At 42.5% G+C, this 13,129-nt stretch overlaps 1 protein-coding gene across 1 annotated transcript in view; it reads right to left on the reverse strand.

The window, feature by feature from the left end:
* Positions 1-7,220: 7,220 nt before the first annotated feature.
* The window catches only part of LOC104460144 (leukocyte tyrosine kinase receptor-like), a 54,631-nt gene continuing 48,722 nt past the window's right edge, over positions 7,221-13,129 (reverse strand). Inside the window, exons 25-29 of the mRNA XM_010080159.1 lie at positions 11,447-11,539; positions 10,730-10,831; positions 9,170-9,304; positions 8,713-8,803; positions 7,221-7,997 (exon numbers count right to left, since the gene is read on the reverse strand). Of these exons, the coding sequence (XP_010078461.1) occupies positions 7,221-7,997; positions 8,713-8,803; positions 9,170-9,304; positions 10,730-10,831; positions 11,447-11,539 (1,198 nt within the window). The remainder of the gene's footprint in view (positions 7,998-8,712; positions 8,804-9,169; positions 9,305-10,729; positions 10,832-11,446; positions 11,540-13,129) is intronic.

Below are 13,129 nucleotides of genomic sequence, written 5' to 3' on the forward strand. Positions count from 1 at the left end.
TATCAGTATTCACATGTTCACTTACATTCCAGGTTTTAACATTAATAATGCAATGATGCAGTTTTCAAAATGAGGAATAGGCTTATATTACTATTTGATTGTTAATCCCTGTTCAACATTTAAAGCTAGTAATGCAGATTGATCAGAAATTGCTGTCTTTTGCTGGTGTCCTGTGCTCAGGAGAGATTTTTGAGAACTTTAGGATATATGAAGGTGACTCCATGCTTTGGGAAACTGCTACTTCAATAATTATCATTAGCATGAGCAAAAAAAAGGCTGTAGAATCCTGATCTGGAATTAAATCTATGCATAACATTTGTACTTAGAATCGAAGAGCCTAAAAGAATTTCTCAAAGGAGTTAACTTTAGATAACACACTACTGTACTAAGACATCAGTCAGGTTTAACTACTTTTTTATCGCCTCTAAACAAAACAGCAGTATTATTAAAAATTCAAGCTCAGTTGTGACGTAAAAGTTTGATGACATAGAGTGGGTGCTCTGTAGGAACTAATGACACGTGGAAACATTTAATTCTAAACCAGAAGTTGTTCAAAACTGGTAATTATTTTTTGCAGTTCACTGCAAATTCAGACTACTTCTGTGGCCTCCCAGGGTCCCTCTCTTTTTTTTTTCATTACTCTGTATTAATGAATTTTACACTTAAATGTTTCGGAGGGTTTACACTTTTTTTTTTTTTTAAGTGACAGTAAGCCTTCAAGAGAGAGCACAGATATCATTCCAGATGCCTCCTAACTTCTGAACTGCTATGACAAATTAATCTATGGTGAATATCAAACAACTTTTTTAAAAAAAAAAGTCATCTTCCTTTCCTGCAGCTACCAGATAAGCCATCTGTTTGTAGTGCTTAAGGAGACTAGGAAGTAAATATGTCTCACAAAGAACTTTACTAACAATACCTTTTCTATGAGACTGCAATTGCAAGTAGTCGTACCATAATTAAAAAAAAAAAATTAGAAATGTTAGAACTGAGACTGTTAAGGTGATAGAATTCATTAGTGGTTTGCCTGATTTATCTTCAGTTAAACTTCTTTCTTCTGTTACCAGCTATGTGAATCTTTTGCTCCAATGGAACTTATTTTCTAGAGGGGAGATTTAGAGGGTAAAAGTTGATGCTCAAATTGTCAGTTAAGAGTTTGAGACAAACTTTTAGAATGACTGTCCAGTTCTAAAGGAGAACTAGAAGCAATGTGGTACCAGCTACCACCTGGCTGGTTTGCAGTACATGCTCTTGGGGGAAAACTTGGAGCATGATCCAATTCCTCTGCAGTAGCTGAGAAGGTCAAGGGGAAAAAAACCACCTCTGCTAGAGCAGACCCTGGTCTGGAAACTCACTCTAGATGATAAATAGTTCTAGCAAGTTAGTTTTGAAATGGTCCTTTGGCTTGCCAAGGGGTTAGAAGGGAAGAAGACACAATCTTCTGCTGCTGTTATACAAAAAGGAAAAAGGACTTCTTTCATGATGGAGTAAGTTGCCTTGAATAAGCTTATATTTACCAGAGGGTCAACATGATGCCTTTGCTCAGGCATGTAACATAGAAGAGCTGATGCATGATATCTAAGGTACTTGTTTACATACAAGTCCAGAATGTAGTTCTTTAATGCCTCTGCTGAGCTATTGCCTCGCTCCAGAGACAGCAAGGGCACGCGTTTCCACAACATGGTAAGTTATGCGGGCCCAGAGGCGCTTTGGTGCTGAACAGCTAACCTCTCACTTGGGCACCAAGGTCATTAAACTCACTAGTTGGATGCAGCACTGCTCACTGCTGTAGCTGCTGCATTTGTGTGTGAATCTATCAGCAGGACTTCTCTCCCTCAGCTTTGTCAGTGACTTCTTTTTTTTGGCCCTGGACAACTATCCTAGGCCTCAGTTTTGTTCCCATTTTACAGATGGGAATAGTACCCACTTACCTCACAGGAGTGGTGTGAGGCTGTCCTTCATTACTGCTTGCAAGATGCTCTGAGATTCTTTGGAGGAAAGTGCAATATAGAAAGAAATGCACAAAGAGATAAATCAGCTAAGTTTAAAAAAACAATGGGTGCAGGGTTCCCATAAGGATATAAATCAGGATTAAATTTAACCAAAGTGGTAAAAATTAAATCCCTCTTAATTTTACCCAGGGGGGAATTCACTTAACATTTGATCCAGTTCCTATTATAGGGAAAAACAATGGGAGTTGGACCAAACCCTTAAGTATTTCAGAGGGCTCTTGCTATTTTTTTTTGTGTTGCTGTTGCTATTATTTGTTATTCTTAAGGTACCGCGATCAAATGGCCTGTATCATCCACAGTGCATCTGTTCTGAACACTACAATGCAATGCTGACCATGGTCACTTCTGACATTGACTGTATTGGTTGAGTGTTTGTTACTCTGAAGTGTGTATGCTACTAAATAAATGAGACTGGAGGAAAAAAAGACACCTACTGTGGTGTGGTCACAGGACACATCTTTTCTTCAAGAATTTCCTTAGGGAAGGGACAAAAACTATTTCTTTGGGTATTTCTTGTGCTTTTAGTCTTTAGCATCTAATATTTCCTAAAACAAAATCTACTGTAAGACATCTAAAAGCTAGTGTCAGAGCTTGGTTACAAAACCCATTATTTGCTTTAGAACCTGATACACATAAAGTTTGACAGCTTCCTTCAAGGTAAGCCCTGTCTCACAAAATCTCAATTCATAGCCTACAGTATATAAAAAAGATTATGCATTGAAAGGCACTTGGCAGCCTCAGAGCAGGTAAGTGTTCCACAGGGCAGTTTTGTGTGGCAGCAGGGAACAAAACAGTCAACTCTCCAGGACTGGCAACACATCTCGGCAACAGAGAGTGTCCTCTTAGCTGTGTGCAAAGAGTACTTAGCAGAGAGGGAAACAACTAGCCACCATTAGTGTCTCTTTATTTTGTGTTACAAATATAGAAGTGTACACTTATCCAGCTTTAAATTGCATAGAAGCAGGCATGTCATCTACTTGTGTACAGTAGTCACCCAGAAAGGTAAGTTGGCAAGAAATGCGGCCAGGGTGAGAGGTAATGACAAATCAAAACCAAGTCAACTCAATTAAAAAGCCCTGTGACAAGACAGAAAGATGTTAGAGATGTCATGCCTAAGCTCTCGGCGTCAGATTGAAAAGGGCAGGCAGCCACAAGGGGAGAGAGCAAGGCCATGTCCACAGGAGAAATTCAGACCTGTATTCCCCACAGGGGCGTTTTCTTCTCTTTTGGGTAAGTAGGGAGAGGGTATTGGCCATGGAATAAGTAGTCATAAGGCCTATGACTACTTAATTAGACTTGTGAAACTCTCTTAGTGCACAACTGCCCATTGGCAAATCAGTGGAGAACTTACCTCAGGAAATAGGTTGATATGAGGGGACACCTTAAATATGTGCACTTAAAAAATCTGTTTCTTTAAAGGAAAGATGAAGATACAAAACAAAAACAAAACAAAAGATAAACCAGAAGCAAGAATATCAACAACATGAAAGCAAAGACAAATTGAAATGTGTGTTATTATTTCAGCTGTTGTTATTCAGTTCCCTCTTTAAAATGTAGGTATGAGGTTGTGTGAAGCAATATAGTATTGAGCCCAGAAGAAAAAAACAACCCAACAACTATATACACACAAATCTAAAACCAAGTTGGTAACATGTTAAAAGACAGACAGCTGCCAGGAAGACCAATTTATAATAATCCTCTAAATGGCTGATTCTCCATGGGGAAGTGTTGGAAGACTTTTCATATGGATTACAGGATTGAGTTAATCCCAGATTTCCAGCACATGTCATTTCTCTAGGAAACAAAATCAGTTTTTGTCTTTCAATTGCCAAAGTAATTAATTTTGTCACTATGGGTTCAACTCACTGGTTATGCACTAAGGTGTCTGCTTAAAAAAACAGTTTCAAGCAAGTTCTATTTTGAAATCATAGCAATTGAGCACTATGCAATCTGCGATGAAATCTGGGATCTGTGAAGTTTCAGTCTCAGAATTACAGGACTGAAGGTTGTGGTATATGTCATTGTGAGTGTTATTTTTCTTTTTAGATAATATGGTTTGGACAGCGTGTAGCATTTCAGCATTACGACAGGAGCATTATTAGCATTATTTCCTCTAGGATATTGATTAAAAATTCATTATCTCTGAGGGTTTTTAAAAAGCAGCTAAGAGATAATATATGCACAGAAGAACTGTGACAGGTCAAAGATTCAGAACAAGAAGATTGTTTACCTTTAGTTCCATTTGAGGGAGTTAAGAGTTTGTATAAAATTCCAGTTGCTAATGCAGATTCTTTTAAAATTCCTGGCTCACTCTTTTAGTGCCCATTTGGTATGTGCAGTTCCATGTTCTGTCTTGTTACAAGACACTGCATCTGGCTCAGTACATCCCTGAGCTACATGCTGTTGTAAACCAGCAAAGTATGTCTAGGAAATAAATAATCACTACCTGCTCACTCTATTCTTATAGTTGCCCTTCCACACTCCGCTATTGGTCGCTCTTCAAGGTAAGATACGGGGCAGGATGGAGTTCTGTTCTGTCTCAGTGCAGCTTTGTCTATTTTCTTCCTGGAAATAAGTATCTTGCTGTAGCTATTCAGTAAAAACAGGTGTTTGCCCAAGGTGCTGGACCAAAGAACTCGCATTTTATTTATAAAATGAAGGTATAGCTGCAGGCAAGACTGCCTGTAGCATGGGTGATAGATGTGTGCTCCTCTCTCACTTCACTTTTCAAGGGCTTATCTAGTTTTATCACTATTGGCCTTTCTAAATTAATGAATTAAGTTGAGGCAAGTGCTGTGTATGGGGAAAGCAGGGGCAGCTCAAGCTGGGTAACCCTATAGACAGCGGGGATCCTACCTGCTTCTCAGTGGAATCCTGGGGTGGTTTATTGTCATTTCCATGTGAAAAAATGAAGAACTGCCTTGTGCCTGCTACTGTATAAAAAGTCTGCAGGAAGAAAAGGTGGTATAGTTAACTTCCCATGGCTTCTGAACAAGTCTGTATTTCACTCCTCACCTCCAGTTTCCCACCCATGCCCTGGCTAAGGAGAACTGAAAATAGTGTCACAGTGGGCCTGCAGAAGCATGGTCATGGCTGCCCGTGCTCTGCTCAGGACAGAGCCTGTGACAAGCAGGGGTTGGAAAGCAATCTGGCATCACGTCCACTGCAGCTGGACTAGGATCACTGCACTCAGCTGTGGCCTTATCACATATGCACTGGGAAGGGGCTGAGCTGCTGATGTCCAGTCACAACCGTTGGAGAGTTTGATACTTTCACCTTTGGGGGAAAAAAGCCCTATTAAACCATAAACCAGGGCACGCATCTCCTTTGGTCATTAAGCAGATCAGTCCTCACACCACTCCTGGAATTTCCCCAAGCAGAGAGGGACCCCTCTTTTCTGACCGCCTGTCATTTCCCAGCAGGGATTTGGAATTATTTCCATACTGTAGAGGTCATTGCTGAAGGGTGGCTTTGGAGATGACGGTATATCAAACCATTCGTTCTAAAGCCAAAGGCCTACAACTGTAGGAAGCCTGGAACAGATACACAGTTAGACCAGCAAAGCTGAGGTGAAGACATGTTTCATTCACGACGGGATTCACACTCTTCACTCCGTGCTTTTCTGTACCACATCTGAGCAGTGTCCATCGTTGATTGACGCAGAGGACAGGAAGTCTGTGTGGTCAAAGCCCTCTTCTGCCAGTCCCCATCTTCAGACTGTACCTGTGGCTGATTGCTAAGCGTGAGGCTACAATACCAGAGCACCTCTTCCCTCAGAAAGGAACCAGACAGAGTCTATGACTGACTGCTCACCATACACCTTGATTACACATGAAGGCAGCGCGTAATTTGCCACCATAGGTTGGCAGTGGGACAAGGATAAAATGCTTCCAAGACTGTTCAGGATTAATCCAAATTATTTACTTTTTCAGTCTCCTTATTTTGCAGGCTTTAACCAGTAAACATCAGTTTAGACCCCAAGCGACAGAAGCCTTCAAAATGAGCTGTCTTCAAAACAAAAAACAACTACCTTTACCAGCCAGTCTGCATGTTTGGAAGGAGAGATGAGATGACCTGCTCAGGTGTGTGAAGCCAAGGGATGATTTTTAGCTTTATCAAATGGTTGAGCTATTGCGCCCTCCTGTGTAAAGGGCACTGTAAGGTAGCATTTCTACTGGGTTCCCCTTCACTCTGCCCCTCCTTTACATTACTTTGTTTCTGCCTCAGAGGAGTAGGTATTAAAACCAGAACTCCAGTGCACCAAATGCTAGACAGTTAACCGAGAACCTCAGCTTAATGCTTACCAACATAGCACAGGAAATTACTGTTGAATGTCAAAGTACTTACAAAGTTCATCCCAAGTAAAGTCCATTAAAAGATAAAGGCAGTCCATTTCTGATCACCTCATGCAGCTCACCCTTTCTTGGAAAAGCACCTGCCCCTTCCATGCCAGGAGCTATGAGGAAAAGTGACACCATGAGGCAAGCAGCACATTTCCTTCACTATTCAAAGGGATACTATCAGCTTCAACTATTTTTTTCAATAGTAAATTTGTTTTCCTCTTCATTGCTTGTTTTCAAAGCACATGCTCAGAGGAGCCTGGATTTTATTTTTTTTTTCATCTTTCCTACTGCTTCCAATTTGAGCAGTAGTTTCATTTTCATGTTTTTCCACAGGCTCTGCTAAGAAAACAGATGCAAATGTGGCTGCTATTTATTTACTTCCCTTACCGTGCATGAGCATCATTAGTAAGTCACCAGGACTGTAAAAAAGCTCTCTGGAATATAGCAGCTTTTGCAAGTTGGTTGCTGCTGGCACAGCATGAGGTTTTGGTTTCTTCGGTCAGAAAGAAGTGCAATCTGTGTTGGTCACTGTTTCCATCCAAATGCTGTGGCTGGATGGTAGGTCCGTTTCTTTTCACCTGAGCAGACTGAGGAGGAGTCCTTCCATTAAGTATTGTATTCTGAATCGCAGCAGCAATGCCATTGTTCTCCACTGCAAAGCTGGTGCAGTGGAACACATCTGGTGGACAGAGAGAGAAATGCAACTGTCCTTAACGTTGTGGGGATCCCGCAGGTAGGAGGAAGCAGAACGTTGCTGATGTTGAAACATCACCCAGTGGAAGGAATCCAAATGGAGGAAGGAAGTGAAACAGGAAGGAGTCCTTCCAGACACACACATTCCCTGATCTTAGGAAGAACCATTTAGTTATACTGGAGTAACGCTCAGGTCATCTGACAAAGACAGACCAGAGTCCCTCTCTCTGCATGTTTTGTCTGTTTTATAAAAGGGCTTTTCATCCCTATGCAGACTGGAGCTCCTCAGCACAGCTGCCCTGACCTCTGCCAAAGCTGATGGCTGGTGGGAAGTGCTATAGCACAGGTCATCATAAGCATAATTTACATTGCCACAGGGGAAAGTCTGGAGTTTCACCAGTTCAATCCCTCCGATCTCCAGGTGAGGGCAGTTGCTTCGACTTGGAGATGCTGGAGATGCCCGAGAGCTAGGAGAAGAACTGCAGTTCCCATCAAAGCCTGAATCCTCCCTCTCTGGAGTTGCTTTGAGCTTGGAGCTGGGGCTGAAGTGACAGGTGTTCTCTAGCACCCATGATCCATAGGTTGGGTTCCAAAGATTTTTTGTTTTGTTTTTAAGTCTGTGGGTTTGTGGATTGCTGAGCTCCAACTTCTGGTTTGAGGTCTGCTGCAACCAGGACCCGCTGTTGAAATCGCTGAGGCACGGCAGGCTGGGCCCTTGAGCAGTCCGGTTGCCCAGGTTCTCCACCAGTAGCTCTTGTGGACGTTGTACAAGTTTGTGCCCAGCATGGTGGGAGTTCAGTGTTTCAGGTGTCGTCTGAGGTGCAAGAGAAGGGCTTACCAACAGGGGCACTATCCCACTGGAAATGTTTGGGCGCATGACTGTACTCCCTTCATCCTCTGGTGCTGGGCCACACTCCACAGGCAGCTCAGTGTTGATCACATCGGGGTCCTGAAAAAGAGACACAAGAATCTGTTACACCCTGAGCACCCCCAGGGTGACTGTCACACCCACATTTTAAGATAAATAGCTATGAGAGCGAAAAAGCTTTTGTCAGAGGCTGACATCAGGTTTGGATGTTCCTGCATGTTGTACAAGGTGCTGTGTGCCATCTGGGTATCGCACGCTGATGGGACTTACAAAAATGCTCTAATTTATGTGGTTCCTTTGGGCAGAGGCTGTGCTTTATTGAAATCAGTGGCTGAGCTGAGGGTCACTATTATATAATTTTTTCCTCAGGAGGTTGGATCCAGGCCTGCAGCTGTAAAATGTTACCAGGTGGTGAGCTCACTGTGCCATCTCATTCCCCTTCTCCACTCCATACCAATTCCACTGTGGCTTTTGAGCAACATTAGGCAAGGTCAGAATATGGACCTTGAAAGAGATTGTAAATACCTCTCCATCACAAAATGAAGGACATTTTGCTACTGAACAAGCTGAGAGCTGAAAGCATCCACTTGCACAGGAACACTGTAATTTCATTTTGGCTGGGCTGAAGATAGGAGAGTGAGGATGAAAGGAGCAGTTGAGCCAACGGCACCACCACAACTGGGAAAGTAAATAGTCTGTCAGGACTCTTCACTTGTTTTGGGCACTCAAAGGTAGTGCCCTTTGGATACTTGGCATTCCATGGGTTATCATCCACCTGGATACTGAAGACCAATACCTGTGTGCAATACTTGATTCTTTCCAGGATGGTGGAAAAGTTTGGCCGATACTCTGGGCTGTGCTGCCAGCACTGTGTCATGATCCGGTACCTTCAAATAAGTGGGAGGAAAAAAAAAAAGTATAAATCAAGAAACATAATTATGTAAAATGTGTTTCAGTATGAAGTGATCATGGTGATCATCACTGCACTCAGTACATGGCCCAGAGGAGGAGAGCAGAAGTGGACATGGCTTTTCTGCATCCTTGGTCCCCTTGGCCATTAGGGGACCACTGCTTAAAGCAAATCCTGTAATGCTCTAAGCTGTAGACAAGAGGCAGTGGCTCAAGGGACATTCAATAACACCCACCTAACACTGGGGTCAACCACCATTCCCTGACTAAAGGTGTCTAGCTGCCTTTTCCAACCTGTTTGATACCCACTATCCCTTGGCTTGTGGGGGTAAGGAAATACTTACACTGGTCCTGGACAGTTTTTTGGTGGATCCATTCTTCCTCCACTGGTGACAAATTCCAGCACTTCCTGATTGGTTTTGCAAGGGTAGGGCATGTAGCCTAGAGAGAAAATCTCCCAAAGCAGCACACCAAAGGACCTGTGTCAGAAGCAAGACAACAATACCAATTAGGTTTCACTTGTGCTCCACAAACCTGGCACAAAGCTGTGTAGGTAACAACACAGCAAAAACCTTTCGAAGCTGTAGGCCAACCACAGTAATGTGCAATTAGCATGATTATGAGTCAACTTTGACATTAAAAAAATAAAAAAAATCAATCAAAACCTTTGCTCAAGTTCCAAAACTAGCTTTGTGGAGGTTTCAAAATACTTGAATAATTCTGAAGTTCTTTTTGCTGCATTTGTTATTTCTAGAGCAGGAGGTGCTAGAGCACCCTTTGCTATGTCTAACTAAAAAGATCTGACCTGGAGATTCATTCCCACCTTACTGGGGAAGACTTGAGATATTTGCATCAGTGTTTGGGAACAGGATGCTCAAGAATAAAATCAAGTAAGGGACATACAGAGAAACTGAAAGGCAGCAGCATTTATTTTTTGCTATAGTGTGGTTGCTCTCCTTTTTTACATCCAGGGGTCAGTTAGGCAGTGCCACTGAAAATAATGTCTGACTTAGACCTGCCAGGACTTCAGCAGGGTCAGAATTTTAGGAGTCACTATTTGCTGCAAAGGTGGAAGAAATTTCCAGTACACACATTACTTATAATTGCCTATTACAGGAACTGTAGCTCTTTCCTTCAGAATACCTAGCGCTGCCTGCTCACAGTTAGGTGCTGATAAGCAATCCCTTGTCTTCCGTCATCACTAACTTCAGGAAACTGGGTCAGTGTGGCATTTAAGGGAACGGGAACGTCTCAGTACAGTATATTGAAGAATCTACTGTACACGGAGAGAGGCGTTCTTAAGCAACTGGAAAGCTTCCATTCCCCAGCACCTGTGCATGAACGTGCTACTGTTGAGGGGGTGCTTGTTTTGAAGAAAGATCAAGTTACATGAAGAATCAATATATAAATATTGTTTCCTCAGCAACCAGCCAGGACTTCTGATTAAATCTGCTGTCATTTCATATATAACAGAAAAAAATTATACAAGTAATCCTGGGTGGTACAGAGAGAATTATTTACAAGATATTTAAGCAGGACTTGTCACTGATAGAAACTGAGCAGCAGATACTGAGGGTTGAGGGAAGTGCCTAATGGTATTTGTCTGGATTTTTACCTGAGACTCCTTGGAAATCTAAACTGCTTTCTCTTTTTACTTTCTGATTGCCTTTATATGATACTCTACATTTATGTACAGTGAATTTTGGTTACCTCCATTTACATTCAATTTTTAAATTCATATTCAGAAGTCTTTAGCCATGCTTCTACTGAATGCAGAGGGAAGACTTCTAATATTTTTCTGTGAAATTCTGACTTTTTTTAAAGAAAAAAAGTTTCTTTGTTGAGCAGTACATTTCTCGACCCTTATCATTGAGTAGCAGAAGTGATTAAAAGACATCTGTTACCAGGTATCAGTCTTGGAGGTGAAGATGCCCTCTAGAAAAGCTTCTGGTGGCATCCACTTGACAGGCAGCATGGCTCGTCCTCCCTTGCGGTAGTAACTTGCTCTGGGAAAGAGAAAATGCACGGAGAATGTCACACAGTCTGAAAGGGCTCAGATATATAAAAGATCCGATCACCACAGCAACAGTAGCTGCGGATTGCGTACGGCAATGTGAGGACCAAGTGTGAAAAAGGAAAAATCACCCACTCAAACAGCGCATTGAAGCAGTATTTTATACCTCTGTGCAACTGGGATGGAAACCGAGGATGTTGTAGGTACACAGCTGAAGCCATCGTATTTGCTGATGCTTTGCACAGGGTGCTGAGGCAGCAAGTCTTCTTGACATCATAAACTGAGAATTATGGTGTTTGTTTTTTTTTAAATTTAAGATTATTTACGAACAACTAGCTAATAAATTTGGCCATGTGTGGTTTAGTGTCCACATGTGTTTGCAGCATTCCCTGGGGCCCAGTCTGGAATAAAAACAGTTGAAGTGTATTGGCTAGTAGGCATAGATGTGTTAATTTACAGCCTGTTAACTCCAGTTAGTTAACTGGTAATCAAATTCAGACACATAATGGATGGTTCCACTGCTTCAGATTCCATGAGACAGTTCCAACCAGTCAAAACGGTACAGATTACTGAGTTATTCACAGGACTGAAATGGCCTTTCACTTACCTGTAAATATCCCTGGCCATCCCAAAGTCACCAATCTTTGCTATTCGCCCTGGTCCAGTGCAGGTCAAAAGGCAATTCCTTGCAGCTATATCTCTTTAACAAAACAAAACAAAATTTATTAATTCTAATTCTAAACTCTTAAGTAGCTAAAGGAATAAAGAAAGAATATTAAACCCAGTCCTGCAAATCTTATCTGAGTCATCTTTACACCAATCATAGAATGACAGAATGGTTTGGGTTGGAAAGGACCTTAAAGATCATCGAGTTCCAACCCCCCTGCCATGGGCAGGGACACCTCCCACTAGCCCAGGTTGCTCAAAGCCTCATCCAGCCTGGCCTTGAACCCCTCCAGGGATGGGGCATCCACAGCTTCTCTGGGCAACCTGGGCCACTGCCTCACCACCCTCACAGTGAAGGATTTCTTCCTAATGTCTAATCTAAATCTACCTTCTTTCAGCTTATACCCCTTGTCCTCTCAGTACACTCCCTGATGAAGAGTGCCTCCCCATCTCTCCTGTAGCCCCCTTCAGGTACTGGAAGGCTGCTGTTAGGTCTCCTCGGAGCCTTCTCTTCTCCAGGCTGAACAACCCCAACTCTCTCAGCCTGTTCTCATAGGGGAGGTGCTCCAGCCTTCTGACCAAATTCGTGGCTCTCCTCTGGACTCTCTCCAACAGGTCCAGGTCTTTTTTATGTTGGGGGCCCCACATCTGAACACAGTACTCCAGGTGGGGTTTCACGAGAGCAGAGGGGGAGAATCACCTCCTTTGACCTGCTGGTAATGCTTCTTTTGATGCAGCCCAGGACATGGTTGGCTTTCTGAGGCTTATTAAAAATAAGAAATAACGCCAGCTACATCACAATTTTTATTAACTACAATCCTTAAACTTCATTTATGTTACATTTTCTACCCGGTGTTTTGCAAGCATTCCCCACTCCCTCTCCTTTCACTAAGGCAGAAAACAGGGTCAGTGTCAGACCAGAAACAGATTCAAGCTCTTTTGCTTCAACCTCATTATGACAGATTTCTTTCTTGCTCTATTTTTTAAAGAGTGGCATCTGAGCAGCATCTCCATCAGTTACAGATGTGATGCTATTGCATAGTCTTAGTAAACTGCTAGAAAAGTCAACGTAGGACAGATTCAGTAACCTGTTGCTTTGTTGCTTCTGGATATCTCCTGAGGAACCGAGCAAAGCTACATACAGGAGCAGTCATTTGCTGGGTGCAGGTTTAGCTTGTGACAAACAGCAGTGATGACTGCCTGGCCAAGACTGAAGGATTTGTGCTGATTTTAAATACGCATTCTGAAAAGGAACTCATTAAAAATCATAGCACTGTGAGGGTCCTGTTGACTGCCAAGAAAAATGAGCTCCTTGAACAACTCATATGTTTCTTCCCACTGCCAGCCTTGAAAAATCCCTCGGTCAAGCTCAGCTTTCTCTTCCATCATCAGCTGTGACTCCTGGATGACAAGACCTGCCTGCAAGTGACATCCCCACAACCCCGCTAAGCTACCTTTCCCCCCAGGGTACCTGTTCTCTATAATGATAACCTTCTTCCTCTCCCTACGAACACTGACATCACTAACAAATACCAATACCAAGCCTCTACAAAATTCCTTCTATACCGATTTCCTGAACTGTTGGCTAAAACAAAATGAGTCCATTCCCAGGTTGCTTATACTA

Source organism: Pterocles gutturalis, unplaced genomic scaffold (assembly GCF_000699245.1).
Source record: "Pterocles gutturalis isolate BGI_N339 unplaced genomic scaffold, ASM69924v1 scaffold1419, whole genome shotgun sequence".
Classification (NCBI taxonomy): domain Eukaryota; kingdom Metazoa; phylum Chordata; class Aves; order Pterocliformes; family Pteroclidae; genus Pterocles; species Pterocles gutturalis.